The 26,555-nt window shown below is 45.8% G+C and overlaps 1 protein-coding gene across 4 annotated transcripts in view; it reads right to left on the bottom strand.

The window, feature by feature from the left end:
* The window catches only part of SPG7 (SPG7 matrix AAA peptidase subunit, paraplegin), a 58,676-nt gene that overhangs the window by 19,554 nt on the left and 12,567 nt on the right, over positions 1 to 26,555 (bottom strand). For all 4 annotated transcript variants that reach the window (XR_005660529.1, XM_039913444.1, XM_029075117.2 and 1 more), the window contains exons 3-9: positions 25,617 to 25,706; positions 14,228 to 14,469; positions 7,884 to 8,023; positions 5,691 to 5,793; positions 3,775 to 3,900; positions 3,049 to 3,211; positions 2,362 to 2,535 (exon numbers count right to left, since the gene is read on the bottom strand). Coding sequence is in view for 3 of the 4 variants with exons in the window: in XM_039913444.1 (XP_039769378.1) it covers positions 2,362 to 2,535; positions 3,049 to 3,211; positions 3,775 to 3,900; positions 5,691 to 5,793; positions 7,884 to 8,023; positions 14,228 to 14,469; positions 25,617 to 25,706 (1,038 nt within the window). In the remaining variant the exon portion in view is untranslated. The remainder of the gene's footprint in view (positions 1 to 2,361; positions 2,536 to 3,048; positions 3,212 to 3,774; positions 3,901 to 5,690; positions 5,794 to 7,883; positions 8,024 to 14,227; positions 14,470 to 25,616; positions 25,707 to 26,555) is intronic.

The raw sequence follows: 26,555 nt of genomic DNA on the forward strand, positions 1-26,555 counted from the left end.
AGTTGGTGAAAGGAGTGTGTGGCTAACGCAAGAGTGGGGATTTAAGAAAGACAACACTCTGGGATCACGCCCCTGGGTCAAGACTGCTGTCTGGGGACAGATCCCAGTGAAAATTCATCAGAGTGCTTTGGTGGGTTTTATTTGTTTTTTCCCAAAACCTTTGGAAAGGGACCACCCATGAGGCGCAGCTACTTGTTTTTTTATAAAGATGTCAGTTAAATCTAGTCTCCATTACCCAAATTCTGGATTATGCGAAAACCAAATGATTGTGACTGTAGAAGAAAAGTGTTTGTGTCGTACTCCCTGGTTGACGCTGCTCATCTCCACCAGATATCATGCTAATAGCTCCTTAATGCAGTGCAGTGTCCTTAATGCCAAACCACAGAATGCACTTGCAACTTTCCAAACAAGCTGGGATTGAAATTTACTGAGCACTCCTTACTACTCCAATTTTCAATTATCCAAGATACTCTACCCAATTACTTTCAAATGTATTCAGAAGATAATAACCATTTCTCCTAAGCAGCAGGCAAAGTAACACAGAGACAAGTTAAACGTATACCAGACACGTGGCTCTCGGTAAGCTTGTTGTGGGCAGGGGTCGTGTCCGTTTATTGTTGTATTGTACTCTCCCAAGCGCTTAGTATAGTGCTCTGCACGCAGTAAGTACTCAATAAATACGACCGAATCAACAGTTCAGAGTACTAAAGGGCCCGCCAAGAGAGAGCGGATCTTTTCTGCCTGACATACTGAGCTATGCTTACAGTAGCTGCTAGAGAAAAAGAGTTACAAAATGAATTCTGCAAATTGGGAAAACAGCAGCAGCTCCCGAAAAACAACAAGTTCATTTCTATTTCTACCACACTATCTCAGCTCAATTAGGAAAGAAAAGCAGGTCAACTGGCATTTCAGAAATGCATTACAATCTTAACTTGTTCAACTGTAAAATGAAAAATCAAGCTCTCTTGCCTTATTAGGTATAAATGAGAATTAAAGAGAAAAGTATAATGAACTCTGTCAACTGTGGACCTATTTCTATTCTCGGTCGGTTCGCTCACACCTACATATGGTATTACATAGATGAGGCAAATGCTGTGGGAAAGGGTCCAATTCAAAGAATGGAATCTATACAAAGAAAAAAGATCACAAAGTTACGTGGAAAAGAGCACGTGCAAAACTCCAATTGCTTAGAATTTTAGCAGAGACTTTCCCACTACTCCCCAGCAGGTACTCTTCGCTCCTTCCAAGCTCACCCAAGTGGAAAGAGCCGGGGCCTGGGAGGCAGAGGACTTGGGTTTTAATCCCGGCTCTATCACTTGTGTGCTGTGTGACCTCGGGCATGTCGCTTTACTTCTCTGGGCCTCACCTACCTCATCTGTAAAATGGGAATTAAAGCTGTGAGCCCCGTGTGGGATATGGATAATATCCAACCTGATTATCTTGTATTCACCCCAGCATTTAGTACAGTGCCTGGCACATAGTAAGCCCTTAACAAATACCATTTAAAAGAAAAAATTGTTCCTCACTTTCAACTTGACCAAACCCTACCCTGAGCTGAGAGAATCGAGTTGGTAGTTTTCCAGGGATAGCCCTCCAGCCGGAGGAATACATATCTAAAAAAGGTCACCTTCAACAGGTGATGCTGTGGTGTGGGCCAAGAAGGCGGGAAAAGACGAGGTAAAATTGGGATGAAAAAAGGAAATAACAAAAATTCAATGGTCTCGCATTAGCATTCATTCAGAACATGTAAATACGAGGAATCACAGAGACTAACTTCCTGGTTCAGGTGAAATAAGGCCCGAGACCTGGCAGGTCCAAACTTCTAGGGCTCTCCAAGGCACTTGGAGTCCGTTCCTAGCCCAAAGCGCCTCTCACCCCCTCCACACACACATTTTTTTTTTTTCCATGAATCTGCTACCCAGACCCAATCTGACTTCTCAGGGGTCGGGGAAAGGGAGGGAAAAGGAGCAGCCCAACACGCACCTAAAACTCACACCTGTTCAGTTCACATCCCCTGCCAAGATGTGAAGTGGATGTCTGCGTGATGTACCAGGATGCCACAATCTGCCAGGGCAGCTTACCTGGGGTCAGTATTCCCTCCTCTCCTTTGCCTGCTGATGAGGAGGCGAAGGCTGGAGCGCACCTGAGTGGGCCTTGAGCTGGGCGGGCAGACAGGCAGGCCGACCGCCCCAGCCCGTGCCCAGATAAACTTTCCGCTGCCCGGCGCACAACCAGCTCGGGAGCCAAGGCCCGGTCTGAACAAGGCTTCTTTCTGCTTCTCAATCCCAAGGCTCTGATGTGGGAGGTCCAGGTAGGCAGAGGTTGGTGGGGGCAGGGGCGTCGCTTTTCTAATATACTAACCATCCATTTCAACCAAAAGCTGATTCAGCGTCTGTTCTTCCTCAGTATTGGAGAAGCCGGACATAGTGGTAGAGCGTTTCTTGCCCACAGCATCGATCTCATCGATGTACACGATACAGGGGGCCCGGTTCCGGGCTTCTTTGAAGAGGCTGCGCACCCGAGCGGCTCCGAGGCCTGAGAGAGTTACGCGGAATGTCAAGAAATTGAAGGACAGTGGAAAACGGTTCAATGTACTTGGAAATTAATCACAATCTTGTCCCAGAGGTCACGCGTATTTACGGTAATTGTGAAATACAAACCTAGGTCCTTTCGTGCATACTAAATGCTATCGTTTTGAAATATAAAACCAGGCGAATACTCGGGGTGCAATCAACCCCAACTGAGGAAAACAAAACACAGAGAGTATACTGCCGGACCCTCTGTGGCTGAGAGTTGACCACTCCAGCACTTCTGAGGGCCTGAAGCAAAAAGCACTTCAATAGGCCACGATCAGACGATACGTTCAATCCATTTATTTACTTTACAAAATCTTGGTCACCCTGAATTTGAAGAGAGTGACACGTGCCCAAATCTCACTACATTCAGAACTTAAGGAGCAACCTGACTTCCCTATGAGCAAGTGAGTTACTCAAAGGCTATTTTCTCCCTCTTCCCACCCTATCCCACTCTTCTTCCTTGAGGACTTACCTCCTATAACTTCCACAAACTCTGAGCCTGCCATCGCCAGGAAAGGCACCTGGGCTTCTGTGGCTACCGCTTTAGCCAACAATGTCTTTCCACATCCCGGGGGACCAAGCAACAAAGCGCCTTTTGGGACTTTGGCACCAAGCTGGAGGAAGCGCTCTGGGCTCTATAAGTAACAACAGGAGGTATTACTCAAAAACAGATCTTTAAGAAGAAATGGCAGAATTAAATTTACCAACGTTGTCACATCTATCCCCTTCTGAGTTGGAGGTGGTGGTGGGGGGAGAGGGAGGGAAGTTGGAACCAATTTGGAAAGAGTGTTCACAGGTTCCAATTATTGAGTTCCACACTTTTAAGGTGAATCCTGAAAGATATTATCAATTGCTTGATGTGTGTCACAATTAATCTGCAATGCTAGCAGGTTATAAATGCTACCATTAAATATACTAGTAGTGACAAATGCGAAAAGGGGTCAGCCCCTTCTGCTTATCCGTACGCTCTGTGCACGGCCAGCACAGGATTAAAAATGAAATCGCCATTTAAAAGGTGCCACGGACAAGACAATAGAAGCAACTGTAGTCTAACAGCAGAGCTGGGACTTTCCTTCAGACAACAACGCCATTGTTACTGGAGGCCCTCTACATTCTCGTGGACCACCCTAGGGATTTTTCCTCATCTCCTTGGCATTTCGCAGCATCTCTTCGTGCCAAGACCACAGGCCCTTCTCACCTTGAGATAATCCACAAATTCTTTAACTTCCAACTTGGCCTCGTGCATTCCAGCTACATCTTTGAAGCTGATTCCTTTCCCAGACTTTCCATCCACAATTGTAAAGCGTGCCATTTTCAGCTGGTTCTGCAACAAAAGGACACAGAACAACCCCAACGATGAAGAACAACGCTAGATGGATCACTTGGCATTTTATTTTTACTGATGGGAGATGAGAGCAGACTTTCCAGATTTAGCACAGTCTTTGGTTCACCTACAGAAACTACCCCATTTTCCCTAGCTACAGCCCAGACCAGTCAGTGTATCCTTAATATGTATCATTAGTGTATCATTCTAATCACTCTCCATCAAAAGGCTGGACAAAAGACGCTTCTTCAAATCGCGACTGGCTCCGGAAAAAAGCAGGTCTTTTATTCAGAGCTTCAAGCCCTGATTATATGCGCCAGCCTTCACACGGGGGAACTGGGATTTCCACTAGGACCTGGTTGGTAGGTAAATGACAACCCCAAAGAAATCTTCCATTACTCAGTCAACCTCTTGGGCCCTCTTCTTTCCAAATAATTACACTTCACTCTTCAAAAGTTACAGCTGAGGTCGTCGTAATTTAGCCTTCATCAGGGTTGGATAGCAATAATAATTATGGTATTTCTTAAGCACTTATTAATGTTGGTATTTGTTAAGCGCTTACTATGTGCCGAGCACTGTTCTAAGCGCTGGGGTAGACACAGGGGAATCAGGATGTCCCACGTGGGGCTCACAGTCTTAATCCCCATTTTACAGATGAGGTAACTGAGGCACAGAGAAGTTAAGTGACTTGCCCACGGTCACACAGCTGACAAGTGGCAGAGCTAGGATTCGAACTCATGACCTCTGACTCCAAAGCCCGTGCTCTTTCCACTGAGCCACGCTGCTATTAGGCTCCAGGTACTGTACTAAGCGCTGCGGGGGATTCGAGCAAATCGGGTTGGACTCAGTCCCTGTCCCGTGAGGGGCTCACGGTTTCAATCCTTATTTTACAGATGAGGTAACTGAGGTGCAGAGAAGTGAAGTGACTTGCCCAAGGTCACACGGCAGACAAGCGGTCTCACTGACATTTGGTAATTCGGCACTGTTCAACTCAGGCTGGGAAGAGGAGTCAGAAGAGGTGGGAGAGGAAGGCCAGCCTGTAAGATGATTCACTGAATCCCATGAATTTTTTAATCTAAAGCAGTTGCTTTTTTTTTTTTTTTAAGAGATAAATAATACCATTTGCTGCTGTAATAATTCCTGGCTTCCTTGCTGGCAGGGGGAAACACACAAAAAAAAGTAATTTACAGCTGCTACTGATTAGCGAGCTTTGGAAATACCAGGATACACGACACGGTGAATTCACTGAGCTCAGCCTTTCTTGATGTCAGGGAAAGAAGGGGCCTCACATGAAAACTGGTTCTTATACACTCTACAGTCGGCTGATCGGAATCAAAGATGATTCAAGATATGCTGGAGCCACGACGGTCTTTGCTGCCAGTTAATTCTCATCCACTGCTTATTTTGAAGCCCTCAGGAAAAGGATGAAGCCAGCCCAAACGTGGACGAGCCCTATAATAGTAAATATACCTACAGGCAGCACGGCCTAGTGGAAAGAGCACGGCCCTGGGAGTCAGAAGACCTGGGTTCTAATCCTCGCTCTGCCACTTGTCTGCTGTCACCTTGGGGCACGCCATTTAACTTCTCTGGGGCTCAGGTTCCTCAGCTATAAAATGGGGATTAACTTCCATTCCCTCTTTCTTAGACTGTGGGACAGTAATTGGGTCTTAACCTGATTATCGTGTATCTATCCCAGCACTTAGTACTCTTCCTGGCACATACTAAGAGCTTAAATCACATAATAATAATAATAATTATTAATAACAACTAGATAAATTTGAGCAACTTACAAAGGCACTGAATCCACCTTCCCTTCCTGACATCCCAGCAAGGCGGAAAATGTACCATAGTATGGCCACGCCGACAGTCGTCATACCCAAGGCATAAAGTGCACTGAAAAGAAAAAAGCAGGGAAGTTAAGGAATAAATTATCGCAGCAACAGTTGATTAAAACGGCAAAGAATGAACAATTCGTTAGAACTGTTTTAAAGAATATTTACCAGTGAGGCTGATGGTAGCAAATAACTTTGAGAAACTGATGAGCTACTTAGATTAACAGTTGTACTTTGCATATCACATGTATAAGCATAAATAGTAACAGGCTTTAACATAAGTATATGCTTAATGCTGAGATATACTTTTTGGCACCAACTCAAACATTTGGCTGTTGAAGGATAAGGCTAACTTCCTTAACCTGCCACTCACGGATTTGTAAGGAAATCTGTGTAGTTTTCATCTAACTGTAACTGACCAAGGAATCCTACAGACTATTTCCTAAAAGGAATTGTTTTAATGTCTTTGGGATACTACCATTCAACAGAGAGCATGCTGCTATCTGAGCAAACGAGATGGTTCGAAGATCGCATTTCGCCTCTCAGGATCCAGTTTTGGGGGACGTGGCCTTAGCGAATAGAAATTCCTACACTCCAAACCCGATTGACCGATTTATATATTAAAGAAAAAATAATCTAATTATTTCCCCAAAGGAGTCTCCCTATGCATATACCATTTCATCAGGGATCATCATCAATCCTATTTTTTTTTTTAATGGCATCTGTTAAGGGTTTACTATGTGCCAGGCACTGTACTAAGCATAAGCTAATCAGGTTGGACACGGTCCATGTCCCACATGGGGTTCACAGTCTTAATCCCCATTTCACAGATGAAGTAACTGAGGCCCAGACAAGTGAAATGACTTGCCCAAGGTCACAGAGGAGACAAGTGGTGGAGCCAGGATTAGGACCCAGATTCTGTGACTCCCAGGCCTGCGTTTTTTCCACTAGGCCATGCTTACTATGTGCAGAGTACTGTACGAAGTGCTTGAGAGAGTACAATACAGCAGAGTTGGTAGACACGTTCCCAACCTACAGCGAGTTTAGAGTCTAGAGGGGGAGACAGACATTACTATAATTTATAATTATGTAATTTATAGAGTTGTACATTAGTGCTGTGGGATTGCGAATGGGGGCACGTACCCAATGGCCAAAGGTCACAGATCCGAGTGCATAAATGATGCAGCAGGGAGAAAACTACTTATGGAAAACTACCATTATGGAAACTGCCTACCCTAACAAAGTGAGTCTGCCATCAAGGGTTAATATGCTTGTAGACTGGAATAATCCCTGAGTAGGTTTTATAGATCTGCCTAGTTTCAATAAATTATTTTCCAAAAACAAGTTGCCAGTTTAAATATACGGAGAAATAAACCACAGTAGCTAAAAACTAAACCACAGAAAGTTTGGTGCCAGGAGATGAAAAAAAACAATCAAATAAATTCCAGACAGACATTTTGCACTCTGACGAGATGTTTTTCTCTTTCTCGTTCTCTCTGCTTGTTTATTAATCACATTCCTCTAACCCTAATAAAGAATGATGATTTAGCGGAGACTCCTAGTTACAAAACTCACGCAAGTCTACATATTAGAAATGAGTGTTTGCGCATCACTGTCATTTTCTGTTTTTCCATTAAAAATATCTCAAGCTCTAAATCGACATTTACTCTTGCCCCATAAGTAGAGCTGGGCTTCAGTCACTCTTTTTAATGTATAAAATGACAGTCTCTTTGAATACATTTCTTCAGTTGAAACCGCTCTCACTACTTCTCACTATTGAAGCAGATTTCCCACCACCAACTACCTCCTGCTGTTCTCTGCAGGTATCAACAGCTCTCCGATGCAGAAATGTGGGAGTTTCCCTGTCTAAATCTCCCATTTCCCCATTTTGCTTTCTTCGAAAAACTGGCAAATGTGCTAGAGTGAGAAACACACCACAGAACACTACAGGAAGATAAAAACACTTCTACTGACTTGCGGGCTTCCAATTTTTAACCATTTTCAGTCTTCCAACATCTAGTCAATTAACCCTCCCCCATAAGTGGTTCCAGCTAGATCAGAGCCCTTGATAAGGGCTTCAAAGGGCCGTTGTCCCACAAAGAAGAGCCTAGCCTAAAGAGAGTGCAAAAAACTTGAGGGCTGGAGTCATACTTTCCAAAGAAGCCTGTGCGCTTGTAGGAAACGGGGATCCTGTCTTTCCCTTCGATGTTCAGTTCGTCTTCAGCAGCTCGCAGTTTCTCTTCAAACTTGTCGATATTTGCAACCTGCATTCGGTACATCAGGGCGAGCCGCTGGGGACACAAAGCAGAGAGCCAAATTGCAAGTTGTCTTCATTTGAAGAGAATAAGAGAAATGAGAGAAACGGGAGCAGATAATCAGAATATTAAAATTTAATACAGGGAACTCTTCTCTGTGGTTTCATTCAGGCATATCTGACATTCCTTGGGTCACGATATTCTCATTACTCCCCTCAGAAAACTAATAATATTAAAAAGAATAATAATAGAAATAATTGTGGTACTTGTTAAGTGCCTACTACGTGCCAAGCACTGTACTGAGCCCCAGGGTAGCTACAAGGTTATTTAGACCAGATGAAGTCCTTGTCCCACATGGGGCTCAGAGGAAAAGTAGAAAACTATTCCCTAACTTAGGCAGATTTCACTAATCCCTCATCAACCCCAACTACTAAATTGTTCCTTCCATTATTCCAATTCACAATTCTTAATCGTCATCACCGACAGAGCATTTATTGCCTCCTGTACTAAGTGCCTGAGGAACATCTATGCACTTTTGGACACTGGGATGTTCACCTCCACCCTCAACCCCACACCACTGATGTACATATCTGTATATTATTTATATTTATACCTGTCTCCCGCTGTAAACTACAAGCTCATTGTGGCCGGAGAATGTGTATTGTTCTCTCCCAAGCACTTAGTACAGTGCACATAGTAAGCATTCCAGCAATACCATGGATTGACTGATATGACGAAGTAAAAGAAGTAGGTAATTTGCCTTCAAGGAACTCACAACCTGTAAGCTCTTCTATCCAAAGATGCTCTCCCTGGGGTATACAGACTTTGATTATTTGTTGATAGGCTGGTCCTGTTTGCTGTCACTTAACTAAACTCTGCAGAAAAAGGTCAAACTTGCAAAAGCAGCCCCTAGGCCACAGCTACACTCTGAGAGTAGGCAGGGAGTGTTAATGATAATAGTGATGGTATTTGTTAAGCGCTTACTACGTGTCAAGCACCGTTTTAAGCGCTGGGATAGATGCAAGGTAATCAGGTTGTCCCACGTGAGGCTCACAGTCTTCATCCCCATTTTCCAGATGTGGGCACCGAGGCCCAGGGAAGTCAAGTGGATTGCCCAAGGTCACACAGCAGACAAGTAGCAGGGCCGAGATCAGAACCCACGTCCTCTGACTCCCAAGCCCATGCTCTTGCCGCTAAGCCACGCTGCTGCTCAATGTTGTTCTCACAGTTAGTAGAAAGCATTTTCCTTCCATCTGGAATGTCGCTTCTCACCCTTCTCCCTCTCTATGGAAACTCCTCGGGCGAGCTAATATAGCTCTACTCTCTGGTCCTATGTCTTCCACTCTATTCTTCCACTCCATTCCGGGCAGGACTCTCTTCCAATGCCCAAGATTTCCCTCCAGCGGTGCAAGCTGACAGAGGAAGAGGAGTGGGTTGGCTGTTCAGACAGCAGGCACGTGGATAAAGTGCAAAAGTGACTTTTAAGGCTGACTTAATTCCCTTCTTTGGTGCTCTCTTGCGGTGTAAAGGTCAGATTCATCAACAGATATTTACTTAGCACCCACAGTGGAGAGTCACAAAGAAAGTAGAAATGCTTGTCCCCGACCCTGAGGAGGTCATCACCTACAACGGCCATCACTGCTCTGGGTGGCCTCACCCACCTACCTCCTCTCCATCTCCGGTACCGTATATAGGTGGAGAGATTCAGAAAGTAGGTACTTACGTTTCTCCCTCCAGCTACTAACATCTAAGGAGTCAGTGCAATGACCAAGGTTGCGGACAAAACCAGATAAAAATGACTTCCTTTAAAACACAGCATAAAACTGACTGGGCAAGAACCTTCCTGGGGCAAATTACCTGGATACCATTTCCATTTAGGTCAATACTTATTTACCTTCCTCACTCTCAAACAGTCCATTCACAGTTCCAGGCAGTGACTTGAAAAACATCCAAAGGATACACGGTGGGAGAGGAGGACCGGCGGGAAGAATTCCACGTGGGTTCCGGCTTTGGAGTTCTGCACGGGCTGGCGGGTGCCCCGCTCACACCCAGGAGAGTATCGGCTGCTTCAGCCGAGGCACGATTATACTGGCAATGATCTTGGAGGATTTCAAAATTCAACTCATCTTCCTTCCTAAATCCTCTCTTTTTCTTAGCTTTTCACATCACTGTCGATCCCTTCATCTGCCACGACACACCAACTTGAAACTGACTCTTTCCTCCATATTCAGACCGTCTTGAAGACCCACCAGTTCTTTCTCCGTCGTATTTCCTGGATCTACTCCTTTCCTGCTCTTAGAACCAGCACCATACATTCACTCATTCAGTCACATTTATTGAGAGCTTACTGTGTGCAGAGCACTGTACTAAGCGCTTTGGAAGTACAATTCGTCCAGTCCTCATCACTTCCGGATGGGCTACAGGACCCTTCGGGTCTCCTTGCCTCCAACCTCTTCAGTCTAATATACGCCTGCACAGGTCCCTTCAAAATGCCAAACGGAATACATTGTTCCCTCCCTCGGAAATATCCAGTGGCTCCCCTTTGCTACCAGGATAAAAAGCTAAAAACATAGCTAAAAAGAAAACTCCTAACTGTAAGTTGGGTTCCTTCCTCCCTCTTCTCTCACTTCACTCAAACTTGTGCTCTTTGACTTTCTCATCTCTGACCCACTGTCCACACCTTTCCCCCTGCTTGGAATATCCTCCCACCTCACCACAGCCAAACCATATCTCTTCCCTTCCTCCTTCAGATCCCTTAAGAGTTACCTCTTCCAGGAAGCATTCCTTGATTAATTCCCCTACCCTTGCTAGTCGTGTCTTCGCATTAATCACCTTAACGCTCATGCATTTATCTGTTCATTGATTTATTCACTGGTATCTTTTACGCATATCCATTCTCTCACTTTTAGCTATGGTACATCCACCAACTTATGTCACGAGCACTCAAATAAATACTTTATATATGAAAAGTGGCTGCTACTAAGTGCTTCCTTGCCCATCCTAGGGTGGTTCTTTCCTCTGCCTCTAGGACGTGGGGTCTGGGCCATTTTCAGTTGAGTTCAGACGCGCTCCTGGCTTACTAGTGCTACCTCAACACCCATCCACCCACTGGCAGGGGTTTGGGACTGGAGGCACCATCTGAACCTGACATGAGCCCAGTTGAGTTGGGCTGGTGCCCAAATGCCCTAGTTCTGGACAGCGGTAATAGTGTTTATTGAACGCTTACCATGTGCACAGCACTGTACTAAGTGCTGGTAAAGAATACACAGGTAAGAATTAGACACAGTCCCTGCCCCGAGTGGGGGCTCACAATCGAAAGACACCAGGAATGGCCAGGTTCCATTTCGGGCTTTTCCAGGCTTGACCCGCCGGCCTCGCCTAGATCGGCAGGGAGGGTCGGCAACGGCCCGGCATCCTGAGCGGCCCTGGGCTGGGTGGGACGTCCCGCAGCCTTCTCGCCAAGAGTGTGGGACTTGGACGTGGTGAAACTTGGGCCTGATCCACAGTGGAAATCACACATCTGAGGCACTACTTCCAGAAGCCCTGGACCTTTGTCTAAGCTCTCAATAGCTACTCAATAGTCACAAAGGAGAACAAGTTCACTACACAGAAATTCCTCTTCAAGTGACTCAGAAGTCGTTCAAAATGAGTAAGGAGGAGTTTCCCTTCCTAGCATGTGGAGAACAGAGTAATAGCTTCTTGGAGGGCAGAGGCTAGGCCTTTTAATTTCACTGAAAGCTCCTAAGTGGCCAGTACAGCCCGCTGCACACGGTAGGCATTCAGAAAATAGTACAGAATGAACAAAATAGTATTGGATGAACTGTGCTAGTCACATCCAACACTTATGGAGAAAGGACAAACGGTACTGTAATATACAGACCAACTCACCCGCTCCTTGACATAGAGGATAAGAAAGAATACGGAAGGAGGTGATACAAGTCCATGAATCGAGTCCATAAAGTCTAGCAAGCTACGTCACCAAAGGTGGCCAATCCTACAAACGAATGACGTCGGTCTGCTCCAATTAGAAGTTGAGCATCCCAGAAGCTCTCCCTCCCCTTTAGTCTGTAAGCTGCATGTGGACCAGGGATTCGGTCGGATTTACTTATTCTACATCTACCCTAATGCTTAGTACAGTCTTTGTCACTTAGTGAGCATTTAAATACCATTATTATCATTATCACTGAAGAGTCCACAATGGGTATGGGGTCGGGAAGAGAGGAGGTGCCACAAAAACTACAGTCGCAGAACTCCAAAATAGATATTGTTTATGGTGTTTGTTAAGGGGTTATATGTTGAGCACTCTTCTAAGCACTGGGTTAATCAGGTCAGACACAGTTCCTATCCCATAGAGAGCTCAGAGTCAAAACAGGAGCGAGAACAGGTTTTTTTTGCCCCCATTTTACAGTTAAGGAAACCGAGGCACAAAGTTTAGTGATTTACCCAAGGTCGCACAGCAACCAAGCGGCAGAGCTGGGATGAGAACAGGTATTTGTTGGAGATGATCTATCTGAGGTTATAAATAGGGTGAGCTGGCCTCTTCCCTTGTTGAGATGTCTCACAGTAACCCCTCATGTCCACTCTGGGATGAAAACGTCTAAGAACCACAGAGTTTACTCTAAATCGATCTGGAAGTCGCAAATGCACGGTTCTTCTATAATGGATGTTAGCACTGTGGTTTGGGGTAGAATATCGCTAGGGAACGACAATAAACGCTACCTGGATAGAATGAGATCTAGATAATGTCAGAAAGAACACTGGTGTGTGTGGCATCGGCTGAAGCGCTTGAACTAGAACGCTTCCTTTACCGTGGGTTTCGTTGAGGTCCCCGTGTTAAGGAGAATCGAGTTTACAGAATCTAGCTCTAGCTCTTAATCTTGGGGGGGATTTCCAGTATAAAATGATTATCTCTGGTTATCAGAAACCTCACTGAGTCATTGAAAATCAGCCCACCTGGAGGACTACGCCGAGAGTCATTTGAGATCTATGAGAATTTTTGAAGGGAAGCATTCATCAGTCCCTGTGTGGGTGTAGGTTTCCTTTCTGTGTGCTCTATTCGACATACAAAGGAAAAGATACTTTTAGGTTCTTATCAAATCCAAGTCCAAAATTCACTTGGTCTTTGAAATCACTTCTTTGGCAACATGATCTATAGTAGACATGGCCAAACTGCAGCTCGCAAGCCACACGCTGCTCTTCTTCACTTGCTCTCAGCAGGGAATAAACCAAGAAACAGATACTTATTGATTATTTGCCACGGTGGAAGCGTGCTGTAGCTTCAGGCTTTTTGGTGGCGGGAGCGACAGCATCCCTGCCCACGGGGGCCTGGGCTGGAGAGGGCTGGGGCACCCAGTTCCACCCCACTCATTGCTACCATTCACCTCCCCTCTACTCTCCCCCACCCTATCCAGAGACGGCTCAACTCCACCACTTGCACCACCAAGGCCTGCTCACCATCTTGGTGCTCTAAATATAGTAAGCGCTCAATAAATACTATTGAATGAATGAATGAAAGGACTCATTTTGGATCTGTCGCTCCTGGCCACATTTTGGCTTTGATCTTTGGCCCTCTGGTTCACCGGGCTTGGCCCCCTCCGGTCCAGAGGGTGGCAAGTATGAGAAGACCTGGTAAAGTCTAGCTCCAAATCCAAAAGCCAAGCAAATAAAAGCATTTAGGAATGTGGAAGAAGCCTGCAAGGAAAATTCACTTCCAAATTCCTATGAATCCTGCACCCTGTCTAAAAATGACCAAAAATCAGGCTCAGCTACTGAGGTTTAAAGCCGACGTGTGGTTAAAATCTAGCCCGGTGGATAAGACTTGAAAATGGCTGAAGATTTCTCATCCATCCTGCCTGCCCCTAAGTTTTAAAGAAACACATTCAGCTTCACTTTTAATTTCACGGAGAGCAGCATGGCCTAATGAAAAGTGCACTGGCCCGAGAGTCAGAGGACCTGGGTTTTAATCCGGGCTCTACCACTTGTATGCTGTGCTTCCTTGGGCAAGTCCCTTCACTTCTCTGGGTCTTGGTTTCTTTACCCCTCCTACTTAGAACTGGGAGCCCCATACGGGACAAAGACCGTGTCCAACTTGAATGTCTTATCCTTACCCTAACGCTTAGTACTAGTCCATGGCATGCAAACTACCACTAGGTCACGACAACATGTTTAACAGATGCCATTATTATTACTTTAATTCTACGTAAAATAAATAGCTCTCCAGAGGAGCTCAGATGTACTCACAGGTCGTCCAAATACAACGGCTCCCGGGTGCAGATAGATTTCCACAACATCGCTCTCGGGAACCACCTGGACCCTCTGGACCTCCCCCTTTGCCAGCATCTCGTTCACGAAGTCGCTCCAGGAAATGTTGCCCCCGCTAGTGGTCAGGGAGTTCAGCAGGCTCATGACAACAGCAATGACAAACAAGGTCCGCAACCGCTCCCGATACATCTGATCTTCCCGCTCTTTCCGCTTTTTTTCCTCTTGAAGGGCAAGGGGGCAGAGGATGAGGTGCCAAAAACACAGAGAATATATGTTAGCATTCAGAGAGGGGATAATTAGGCAATGGTCAAACTGCTCACAGCCCATTTCCTTTCTTGGGAAAACCCGGCTTGGGAACTGGCTTGAGAAGCAGCGTGGCTCTGTGGAAAGAGCTCGGGCTTGGGAGTCAGAGGTCGGGGGTTCTAATCCCGGCTCCACCACTTGCCAGCTGTGTGATTCTGGGCAAGTCACTTCACTTCTCGGTGCCTCCGTTTCCTCATCTGTAAAATGGGGATGATGACTGTGAGCCCCACGTGGGACAACCTGATCACCTTGTATCTACTCCAGCGCTCAGAACAGTGTTTGCCGCATAGTAAGCGCTTTAACAAATACCATCATCATCAAATGTAGCACTGGGTTTCCAGTTGAGTTCACTGAGGCATGGGTAAGTCACCTTACTTGTCAAGATACATCGATGTATCAGTAACTTCAATCACCAAAGAGCCCAGATTTTTCCAGATTCCAGTTCTGCGATCTAGGCACTTAAGCTCTCTCAGCCTCTTGAACCAATTTTGTTAATCGGCATCGACTACTGTAAAGAGCCAAACTTAATGGCCTCTTGAAGGAACGCAAATACTCAGGAAGCATTACGAAGTACTGCTCCCCATGAAACACAAGCTCACCAGGTCACATGCATCTATTTCTTGGAATCACACAAGTGAAAAGTTTCCTAAAACAGTCATTAAACATTGGTTATGAAAATATTTTTAAGGGCTTCATTTATGATCCTTCCAAAGCTGTGTCCCCCTCTACGGTCACATCCGATTTTATAACCTATGGTGTTCTCTTTCCCTTCTGTCGTCAACTGCTTTTTTCTTTGAATGTTCTGCCTGCAATGAAAGGGAAACACCAATCTCCCCAGGTACTGGCAAACTGGTCCTTCCACCAACTATCCCTCTCCCATCCACATCTACACACAAGAAGCAAATCTACATACATGGAGGCAGAAGAACAAAGGGCCAAACTGCCTTCTTACCCAATCAATTGATGGTATTTGGGCACCCAATGAATGTTTAGCACTATGCCGCACACTTGGGAGAATACAACAGAAGCAAAATCCATCAATGGCATTTATTGAGGGCTATGTGCAGAGCACGTACTAAGCACTTGGAAGCGTTCAATACAATGGAATTAGCAGACAGGTTCCCTGCCCATAATGAGCTTACAGTCCAGAGGGGGGACAGACGTTAATGATTCATAACATTAAATACATAAATGCTGTGGTGTTGGGTGAATATCAGATGTCCAAAGATAAACAGATCTAAGTACATTCACGATGCAGAAGGAAGAGGAAGCCGGGGAAGGGAGGGCTTAATTGGGGAAGGCCTCTTGGAGGAAATACGACATTAATGATGCTTTGAAGGTGGAGAGAGTAATGGTCTGGCATATATGGAGGGGAAGGGGGTTCCAGGCCACTGGAAGGATGTGGGAAATAGATTGGAGGCGAGATAGACGAGATCAGGGGACGATGAGTAACCTGGAGCTAGAGGAGCTGGGCGGTAGTAGGAGATCACTGAGGTGAGGTAGGATGAGGTGAGCTGATTGACGGCTTAAAAGCCAGTGGGAAGGAGTTTCTGTTTGAGGAGCTGGATGGACAACTACTGCAGGTTCGTGAGGAGACACAGATCGAAAAATGAAAATACAGACCCTTGCTCTCTTTATCTGATCTAATGGAGCAGATAAAAAATTACAAGGATATAGTGGGGAAAAAGTAAAAATACAACAGGATGAAATGCTGGAGTAAATAACTGAATGGACAAATAAAATGTCTACGTATCCAAATAAAAGTCTATGTGGGTACCTGAAGTGGTGAATTGAAATAAAATACCTAAGTGCTAAGGACGCGTGCTGAATTGGTGAAACTGGAATGCCGCCTATTCCATTGAGAAAAGCTTCCTTAGGGAGGTGGGAGTAGACGAGGTCTTCGCCAGTCTGGCAGCATCTCTGAAACTCTCAATAGCTGCTACGATCACCATCGTGTCACGTAACTGAGTTCGAACTGGGTGGGGCTGATAATTAGCTTGAATAGTGTGTGTTGGGAGGTAGGGTAAGGAAAGACTCCTTCAGACGCCAATCCGGAATGTCCATTCCACCAACAGGGCAGAATGATTTGCCAAGGAGAGGGCAGTGCTAAGCTTCTTCATCTGCAACTTTAGCTACAATTTAATTTTTCAACCAGATGAGAGTAATGAAGCAGATTTGAAGCAGTCTGACCATTTCAAATGGTCTTTCTGGAAGCATTCTGCAATGCAATGACAACTTCCTCATCAGAACAGGGAACAATCTGGACCATTCCTCCTATTTTAGAATGCTCACATTTGACAGCACTTAGGTACAGATCTGTAATTTATACTGGTGTCTGTCTCCCCCTCTAAACTGCAAGCTTGTTGTGGGCAGGGAATGTGTCTGTTATACTGGTCTCTCCCAAGTGCTTAGTACAGTGCTCTGCACACTGTAAGCACTCAATAAATACGATCGACTGACTAGAACGCACCCTAGGTACTCAGAGCATCCGAGCCGCTGTGGAGCTAACTCTTATGACTTTGGAAGTCATTTCTAAGCCAACTCTGATACTGAATATTTTCTAGTTTGGCTTTAGAATCCCAGACGATGGCGGTTTGAAAATCTGCTAAAAAATGAGTGCCCCAGGAGTGTTAAACCACACTGATATGAATTATTATACTTAGTAATCAGGGCAATCTTTCTCAGGGGTTTGGAGTGGTCTTAATATGCAAATTTCAAAACAAATACTGTCATCTTTTCAACTGCCATTTTGAATGCAGAAATAAATTAACTCCTCCGAATAAGAGTTTGGATGCCTACTTATTACAATAAAGAATTAACTGCTTTTGCAAATCATGCCGAAGTCTCTAATAATGCCATTTTTTCCCTGAATTGCCAACATGATCTCCTGCAGCAACCAAGGGAGAAAAATGCTTAAAAAGTGTTCGTCCAGTAGAGCATGGAACGTTTTCCACACAAGGATATTTTTGCCCCTTGCTTGAGTTCTGTTTAAACCAAAGCAAGGTTTGGGCCTAAGGAGAAGCGATTCAGCTCTGCATATTTAGTAATGGTTTCTGGCTCCAATACCCCTTTGGTTCTCTCCTGCACCAGTCAACCTGTCTCTAGTATACCCAAAGAGGTCAGTACCTCACATCAACTTAATCCAACATCCTTAAGAGATTCTATTATTTGGCATTATTAGCCATGTAGTGATGGGTAACACTCTCAAAACGGCAACCACGAGATTTTTAAGGAGGAGCAGACAAAACGACCACAGACATTCTATAAGTGATGGGACCAGATTTTAGGTGTCCGTTGTGTTTGACTTTACAAAGAGGTCGACTCCAAAATTAGATTTAAGCTATCACTATGATATACACCCCCAAGACTCAAGGGGACAGAAACAATTTACATGTGCAAAAGAAAAACTCCACAGGAACGCTTTCTCTTACAAAGAAACCAGTGAAACTTCATTTTTATTTTAATCTCCAGAGCTTCTTGAACCCCAAAGTCTGCCAACAGGAAGCATTGAAGCTTCCCCAGCATAATCTCTCCCCGTCCCAATCAGTTTACTTGCTCTGTTCATTCATTCAGCGTGGCTCAGTGGAAAGAGCCTGGGCTTCGGAGTCAGAGGTCATGAGTTCGACTCCCGGCTCTGCCACTTGTCAGCTGTGTGACTGTGGGCAAGTCACTTAACTTCTCTGTGCCTCAGTTCCCTCATCTGGAAAATGGGGATTAAAGGTGTGTGAGCCCCACGTGGGACAACCTGATTACCCTGTATCTCCCCCAGCGCTTAGAACTGTGCTCGGCACCTAGTAAGCGCTAAACAAATACCAACATTATTATTCGTTCTTTCAACAGTTCAGTCAGCTGTCAGATGACTTGGCAGCTACAGTCCCAAAGAAGGAAAACTTGTGCAGTAGCATATATACCCAGCAAGCCTCCTCTATACTGTGAACGCATTGTGAGCAAGTAATGTCACTGTTTATTGCTGCATTGTACTTTCCCAAGGGCTTAGTACAGTGCTCTGCACACAGTAAGCGCTTAATAAATACGACTGAATGAATTCACCGCACATCACATTCTATTTAGACAGTGGCGGGTAATCAGGAGAATGTTGTCTAATTCTCCAATAGTGTCCTATCCAAAACACAAAGTGCCAACATATCATAGGAGGCGCATGGATTTTTTGAGCTCCCACTGTGTGAGAACACTATACTAGGAACTTGGGAGAGTATAAGTAAAAGCCATCATCTTGACCCGGAGGAGCTTACAATCAAATGGATTAGAGAAGCGGAGTGGCTCAGTGGAAAAAGAGCGGGCTGGGGAGTCAGAGAACACGGGTTCAAACCCCAGCTCCGCCGCTTGTCAGCTGGGTGACTCTGGGCAAGTCACTTAACTTCTCTGTGCCTCAGTTACCTCATCTGTAAAATGGGGATTTAAGACTGTGAGCCCCACATGGGACAATCTGATCACCTTGTATCCTCCCCAGAGCTTAGAACAGTGCTTTGCACATAGTAAGCGCTTAACAAATGCCAACATTATTATTATTAAATGGATAGGGCAGACTGGCAGACATGAAGCGCATACAGATCTAGTTGGCTCGTCTCCACAAATCTGGGATGCAGGCTGGTTTAGAGTGAACTCGGATGAAAGGGTTCCAAGCAATTTTCAGCTCAAAACTGAAGTTTGTTGAATTCATTCGATCGTGTTTATTGAGCGTTTACTGTGTGCAGAGCGCTGTACTAAAGTACAGCGCTTTCAAATGAAATACTCGGACACATGAAAGTTATTTTCATCATCATCATGAGGGAGAAGTCTTCTGAAGCTGTAGACTCTGAAATGAAGGGCCAACCAAGCAATTATAGGATTTGATTCACTGGACTTCTGCAATTCTTGGCTCTTGCTGCCTCGATTTGTGAGAAATTTTGCTGAACTCTGCAGTTCCGAATTCATATTGCGAAGCAGCCCAAAGCAACTGCTCTAGATAAATAAGTAATGCTAGCTGGTAGAGGCACTCACAAACAACCAGACCGCTATGGGAGCCCTTCTAGTCCTTGGTTTAAGAAAGCCTTCAGGAGGAAATTATTTCCCATTAGCCCTCGAGCCAAACGTTCTGATGAAAAGCTTGTGAGAAATGGAGCGGCGATCTGAAGAATATGTTTAAATAATTCCTGAAGTCAGCCTTATTCCTAGAGATATGGAGGGAAACTACCTCAGAGTTCTATCATCCACAGAAAACAAGAGAAACGGGGTCGTGGAACACCACAGATTTATGACATTTTACTCCCTACTCATTCAGTCTTCATTTGTAATCGTCCTCTGGAGTCTTATCGACAAGGCAGGGAGTAATGCTATAAAATAAGGTTTATAATGGATTTGGATGTATTTACACCTAGGGGCACCATACCCACAGAAGGGAGGAGGAGCACCACCACCCGCACCGGACTGTTCTCAAGAGGGCACTGCCATCGGTTCGGCCCCCAAGGCTTTTTGGGTAGGGTGGACAGAGAGGGCAGCTAAGGCCCGGCACCCTCTCTCAGAGTTGGAAAGCGGTGAAAGAGGCACCGAATAATAACGATGGTACTTGTTAAGCACTTACTATGTGCCAAGCACTCTTCTAAGCGCTGGGGTAGACACAAGTTAATCAGGTTGGACCCAGTCCCCGTCCCACGTGGGGCTCACACTCTTCATCCCCGCTTTATAGATGAGGAAACTGAGGCCCAGAGAAGTGAAACGACCGGTCACAGAGCAGACATGCGGCGGAGCAGGGATTAGAATCCAGGTCCTTCCCACGCCCAGGCCCGGGCTCTACCCAATGAGCAACCCTGCTTCTCTAGCAGTTCCAGTTGTCACCCCTTGCTGGCAGGCCCTGGATCCCAGGGCTCCCATAAGGTTCACCAGGATCCCAGGCTGGGTGAGAGGCTCCTCACACCTGGCCCTGAATAATAATGCTGGTATTCGTTAAGCGCTTACTATGTGCCAAGCACTAAGCGCTGAGGTAGATATGAGGTCATCGGGTTGTCCCACTTGGGGCTTACAATCTTCATCCCCATTTTACAGGTGAGGTAACAGAGGCACAGGGAAGTGAAGTGTCTTGCCCAAAGTCACACAGCTGACAAGTGGCAGAGCCGGGATCAGAACCCGCACCCTCTGACCCCGAAGCCCAGCGAGGCCAAGCTCACCGCATCTGCCCTGTTAACCCCATTGAGCCCATCGGAACAACTGCCTCTCCCTTCCAAGCCTAGAGCTGCTGGCCCAGCTCCTGAGCAGTCTGGCGCTGATGGAGGAGATGGCGCGGAAGCACAGGGCAATACTTCTTCCCTACCTTCCTTTTCTCCCCGCCCCTCCTCCTCTTTTCCTTTCTTTCTCTCCCCTCCTTTTCTCCCTCAAACCTAATCTCCCAAATCTCCACTCTCGCTGCTAAAAATGCCTTCCTGGCTCAGAATGAAAAGTTGACACCACTGTTTACACCACCCATCAACTGTAAACGTGGTCCCCAGTCAACACTTCTAATCGCTGAAATTCCATCACTGACGGTCACCTGTTTGGAAAGAGGGGCTCGGAGAGGCCAAATCAGTTCTAAGAGAACCCCACTGATGCATGGCTAGGTGAAGATGACCGAATACTGTGAAGGACTACAAGATCAGGTTTTAGGGAACGATAAATAGCCCTCCTTTAGCTTGCTCCTTTTTACGGGGTAAAAGACTGGAAAAAGCAGGGGGTGGTTTGGGGAGGGGACACGGGAATCCATCTGGCTCCCACCTCAGGAGAGCGACACAGTTCATGGCGGATTCCCACCACTCTCCCTGAAGGCAGCTGCATCTTCCAGCCAACTATCATCCGAGCCATTCCCTGGCGGACCACTCTCGGGGCCACGGAATCCCTACTGCTGAAAAGGGCTTCGAGAGTTTCTATTTCCTCTTGTGAGATAAAGAATGGGCTAGTGGAAAGAGCACGGGGTTGGGCGTTCTAATCCCAGCTCTGCCAACGTAACTACTCTGTGACCTTGGGCAAGTCACTTAATTTCTCTGTGCCTCCGTCACCTCCTCTGTAAAATGGGGAGTAAGACTGGGATCCCCATGTGGGACTGTGTCCAACCTGATTACCTCGTAGGTATCCCGGGGCTTAGTACGGTGCCCGACATATAGTAAGTGCTTAACAAAAATCGTTAAAAAATAAACCCGAACCCAAAAAACAAAAAGACAAAAACCCACGCAAAACAGTTGACTGTCTATTCCAGGCCTAGAAATTCCTCCAGGACATTTAGTCGTTGGTAACAAAAGTAGGTCACTGGTGCTTAATCGCCTTACAAACCATTAAGCACATATTATCAGACCAGCGGTCTTCCTCTGAAATACTGCCTGCTTCTTGTTGTTATCTAAAATGTCAACCTGATTTGAAACAGAATTTTTCTGGAGTCCAAATTTCTAGTCCACAGAAAGCAAGGTGCAGCTCGAGTAGATCTAAATATGAATTGCTAAAGGACAGTTCTTTACTCGTGTTACTAAGAAGCCCGTACACACTAAACAACACTACTGTAGAGGTTGTGTTACCAGGCAGGTCAAAAAATCCTGGAAGTGGCTGCATATGCAGTTATACATTTATATCTGGGGTGCATTATAAAGCCGCAAATAATAACATATAATTGCAACAAAATATATTGTGATTAAGAGAATAAAAGGCGATGGGTGGTTTAAACTACTTGATATTTTCCCAATATGGTGTTGGTCGGTGAAGCTTCCTCCAGTCGTTCATGATTGGAGGAAAAGGCCGGAAAGGAAGAGGTAGATAAACAGAGATTGCTGCTGTGCAGAAAGTAAGAGACAAGAGACCCAGAGACAAAATAAAAGCAAGACAGAGGAGAGAAACCAAATCTTGGAAAGAGATTCAGATGAGAAATACTGTAAGAGAGCCTATTGAGAGACAGAGATTGCTACCGGTGAGAGACAAAGTCAGAAAGGCAAGGATGGGACCCTGAGCTTGAGAAAGAGAGGTGCGGGAGATGCGGCGACTCTCACAACCAACTAAATAATCTTCCCCACTGTCGGTTGTAGCACAAACAATAAGAGCGGGATGCAGAGAAGACTGCCTCGCCCCTGCCTCGGCTGAGCAGCCTGGTTCCACGTCCGTCCGGGCTGGAGGGGAAGCAGTTGCTTTTGTTCTTAAGTTTCTGGTGCAGAGGCACTGAATGCACAGCAGTTCAGGAAATCTAAAACCCAGGAGATCAGAGGGGACCAGGAACAAAGATCCTGAGCTGGGGAGTGCGTGACTCTGCTGCGACTTGCCCAAGTACAAGCAGCCCAGTCTACTGAATAGACAAGGGCTTGGGAGTCAGAAGGACCTGCGTTCTAATCCCAGCTCTGCCACTCTGCTGTGTGACCCTGGACGAGTCATTTCACTTCTCTGTGCCTCAGCTACCTCATCCTTAAAATGGGGATTAAGACCGGGAGCCCCATACGGGACACGGATTGTGTCCGACCTGACTAGCTTGAATCTACCTCAGGGTTTAGTACGGTGCCTGGCACAGAGTAAATCCTGAACAAATGCCGTCTTAAAAAAAAGCCAATCCAAAAAAAACTCTTTCCCCTCCCAGTTCCGTGCAGCCAGCCAGCTGTCCTGTGGGCCTCAGACAACCTCTTGGTGGGCTGCAAATTTGACATGCTTGGTTTCTACCATCACAGGAAGCCTTTTGCACACCACTTTTTTTACACTGCTCATTCCACATATGGTACACAACTAGATCCAATGTTGGGGCCATTTTCCACAGTGGAAACATAGACACCCTCTAGCATTTTTGGAGGTTAGACTACATGAGCTTTTGTTTGCTTTCTGTTCCCTGCCCCACCAGATCACTCTGCAATAAACGAAGCTCTGATTCTCTTGGAATCAGAATGAGAATTCTCTCTTCTCATACTCCTGGAGTGGACTTCACATGTGAAGATTTAAATTCACGTTGTCTAGATGGATAAATGGGCTCGGTGACCTGTCTTTGAGCTTCAAAAAACTTCGGTCCTTGAGTGCATCTGCCCTTAGTCAATAAATCAAGGGGACAAAAAACACAGACCGGCCTTACGCTTCTTCATCATTTTATAGCAGACCTCACCCAACCCACACAGAGCGAAAGGCTCTGAACCTGGAGCTCTTCACTCACTTAAGTGAATCAACCTTTAAAACTAATTATGGGATTTTCCAGCTGGCTGTTCAGAAGTCTAGCTGCAAATCTGGAATTTCCAATCCTTCACCACTCCAGGGGTGGGTAGAGAGGGACTGGGAAGAAGTACAACTTGTAAAGTTGAATTAGACCAAAAAAAAAAAAAGCCTATTAGGTAAGGGAGTTTCGACTCCTGCCAAAACCACCAAAGAGGGATAGGAAAGAGAAAGCACGCACGGCACACTGTCACTGCATGCAGTAAGACACACAAAAATGCCTGGAAAAAGTTACTGAGACCAATTCAAACAAGCATCGATTCAATTATAAAAGCTCTGCAAGAAAACAGCTAATTACTTTGTAGAAACCGTTCCTAAAACAGTCAAATCACTGTAAATACCTCAGGTATTTATGTCAACCACCAGGATGATCCGACGGGTCAAATGAATCTTAAAACCCAGGAATGGCCAATCGGCCTCCAACCGATGATTCTGTTCATTACCGCTAGGAAGAAAAGGCCTGCACCTCCAGGGAGTAACTCTCACCTTTAACATGGCGGCGTGGACTCTGAACACAAGATTCGGCATGCCCCAGCTCGGCTGGAACCAAGCCGCTGAAATTGAGCTGGCAGCCCGGGGAGTTTCTGAGGTCTCACCTGCACATTCAGGATGAGGGACGCCACCTCCACCTAGTAAACTCCACCGGCCCCGCTCTGACTTCAGCTCCACGTCCAACCAGGAGAGCTCGACCGAGCCGCCGCGGAGCACGGTCCTTTTACGGATGAGACTCGGCTACCTCTCCTGGCTCTCTCATTCTTCTCCTCTCTCCAGCACCGTACTGGGAATGGGATTTGGGGGGAAGGGACTGGGAAGAGTGGTGGACTCTCACCACTGGAGTCCTCTGTTGAGGGTGGGATCCGTGGGTAAGGCTGGAAGGACGGGGGAGTGCAGCCTCCCGCTGGCTCAGATGAGCAATCCCGGAGGCACAGAACATTTGGGGGACTAGAACAATGAGTTGGAAATGGGGAGGAACCATGTTTCGTGTCCCCCAAAATTCTGGCAATCCCTTCTTGCCTCCCTCTTTAAAAAAAAAATTTTTTAAAAATCTGTTAAGCTCTTAGCCAGGCACTGTACTAAGCACTAGATCAGATGCAGGCTAATCAGGTTGGACAAAATCCATGTCTCATATGGGGCTCACAGTCTTTATCTCCATTTTCCAGATGAAGTCAATTGAGACATGAGGAAGTGAAGTGACATGCCCAAGGACACACAGCAGACAAGAGGCAGAGCCTGCATTTGAACTCAGGTCCTCTGACTCCCCCAGGCCCAAGCTTTCTCTACTAGGTCACACTGCTCTTTTCTCTCCTGCCCTCCTCCCCTGGTTTGTGAACTCTCCTTGGCTTGATCTTTCCCATGAATGGGGAGCGCCACTTTGTAATCTGTTCTCAGAATTTTTAGGAAAGCAGGGTGTGTCTCTCTCACCGGCTCAGGGGGTGAAGACTTGGGATGCCAAAGGAGGAAAGGTTCGTCTAGTTTCCCAGTAGCCTGAAGTTCTGCTTTCCCAAGTATCTTGCATCCTTTTTCTGGGATTTCTGAGACCTGAAAGTTAAGCTGCTATTCCGGGCCTTCACAGAACTGTTTTCTGCCTCTTAAATGGCAGTTCAAGTCCCACCTCCTCTAAGAAGCTTCCCCCAATTAATCCTACTCCAAGTGCCGGTGCAAATTCCCATCCACCCATGTCTCTCGCTCCCATTAACTCTTAAAATTAAGGTGGGCCTTCAGGATTCAGTTCAGCATCATGCTCTCTGTAAGCACTTGCTAAGTGAAATGGGGTCAGAGTTGGTTATCCGTGGCACAGGGCCAAGCAGGGTCTTTGGTTCTACCCTCACCCTGGGCCTTGCAATTGGGAAGAGTAGATTCAGTACATCATACGTACCTTCGTCATCTTCTGGTGCTTTCCCTTTGGCTCCTTCATTCCCCTTATTCTTTTGCTGCCTTCTGGAGGTACTAAAATAGTAAGTACCACCTACAAAAAACAGAATTTAGCTTAGTCTAAGTACATAGATCTGAGGGAAAACATACAGCTTAGTCTAAGTACACAGATCTGAGGGAAAACATACTGAAACAACTGAGCTGGAAATTAGCAAATTAAGTCTAAACGTTTTTCCAAAACCAAAGGATTAACACTCCTTCAGATATTTGAAATGATAAAATCTTGAGAAGCAGCATGGCCTAGTGGAAAGAGCACGGGCTTGGCAGTCAGAAGGACGTGGGTTCTAATGCTGGCTTCTCAACTTGTCTGCTGTGTGACCCTGGGCAAATCACTTTACTTCTCTGAGCCTTAGTTCTCTCATCTGTAAAATGGGGATTAAGACCCTAAGCCCCATGTGGGACATGGGCGGTGTCTAACCTGATGGGCAGGGAATACGTCTGTTTATTGTTGTATTTCACTCTCCCAAGTGCTTAGTACAGTGTTCCACACTCAATAAATACGACTGACTGAATGAATCTACCCCAACGCTCAGTACAGTGCCTGGCCCATAGTAAGTGCTTAAGAAACACCATTAAAAAAAAAAGATAATCCTCCCAATTATACACCTACCATCATGTAAACCTGTATTTAGGGAAATACTGATATTGTTTTCTAAGGGGAGCTGTAGCCTGACGGTATAGGCAATCCTCAGGCTCCAGATCACAAGTGGTTACTGAAAATCGGTCAGACTGAAATGTAAGTCAGGGTCAATTTCCTCAGAGGAACAGTATTAAAAATGGAGGAACTGCTCCTGAATCAAAGTTGGACATTCCATGTTTACCTGCTTCCGAGAATTCTTTTCCCAATCATTTACAGATGGGTAATGGAGCTATATGAGTGCAA

This window comes from Ornithorhynchus anatinus, chromosome 11 (genome assembly GCF_004115215.2).
Source record: "Ornithorhynchus anatinus isolate Pmale09 chromosome 11, mOrnAna1.pri.v4, whole genome shotgun sequence".
Lineage (NCBI taxonomy): Eukaryota > Metazoa > Chordata > Mammalia > Monotremata > Ornithorhynchidae > Ornithorhynchus > Ornithorhynchus anatinus.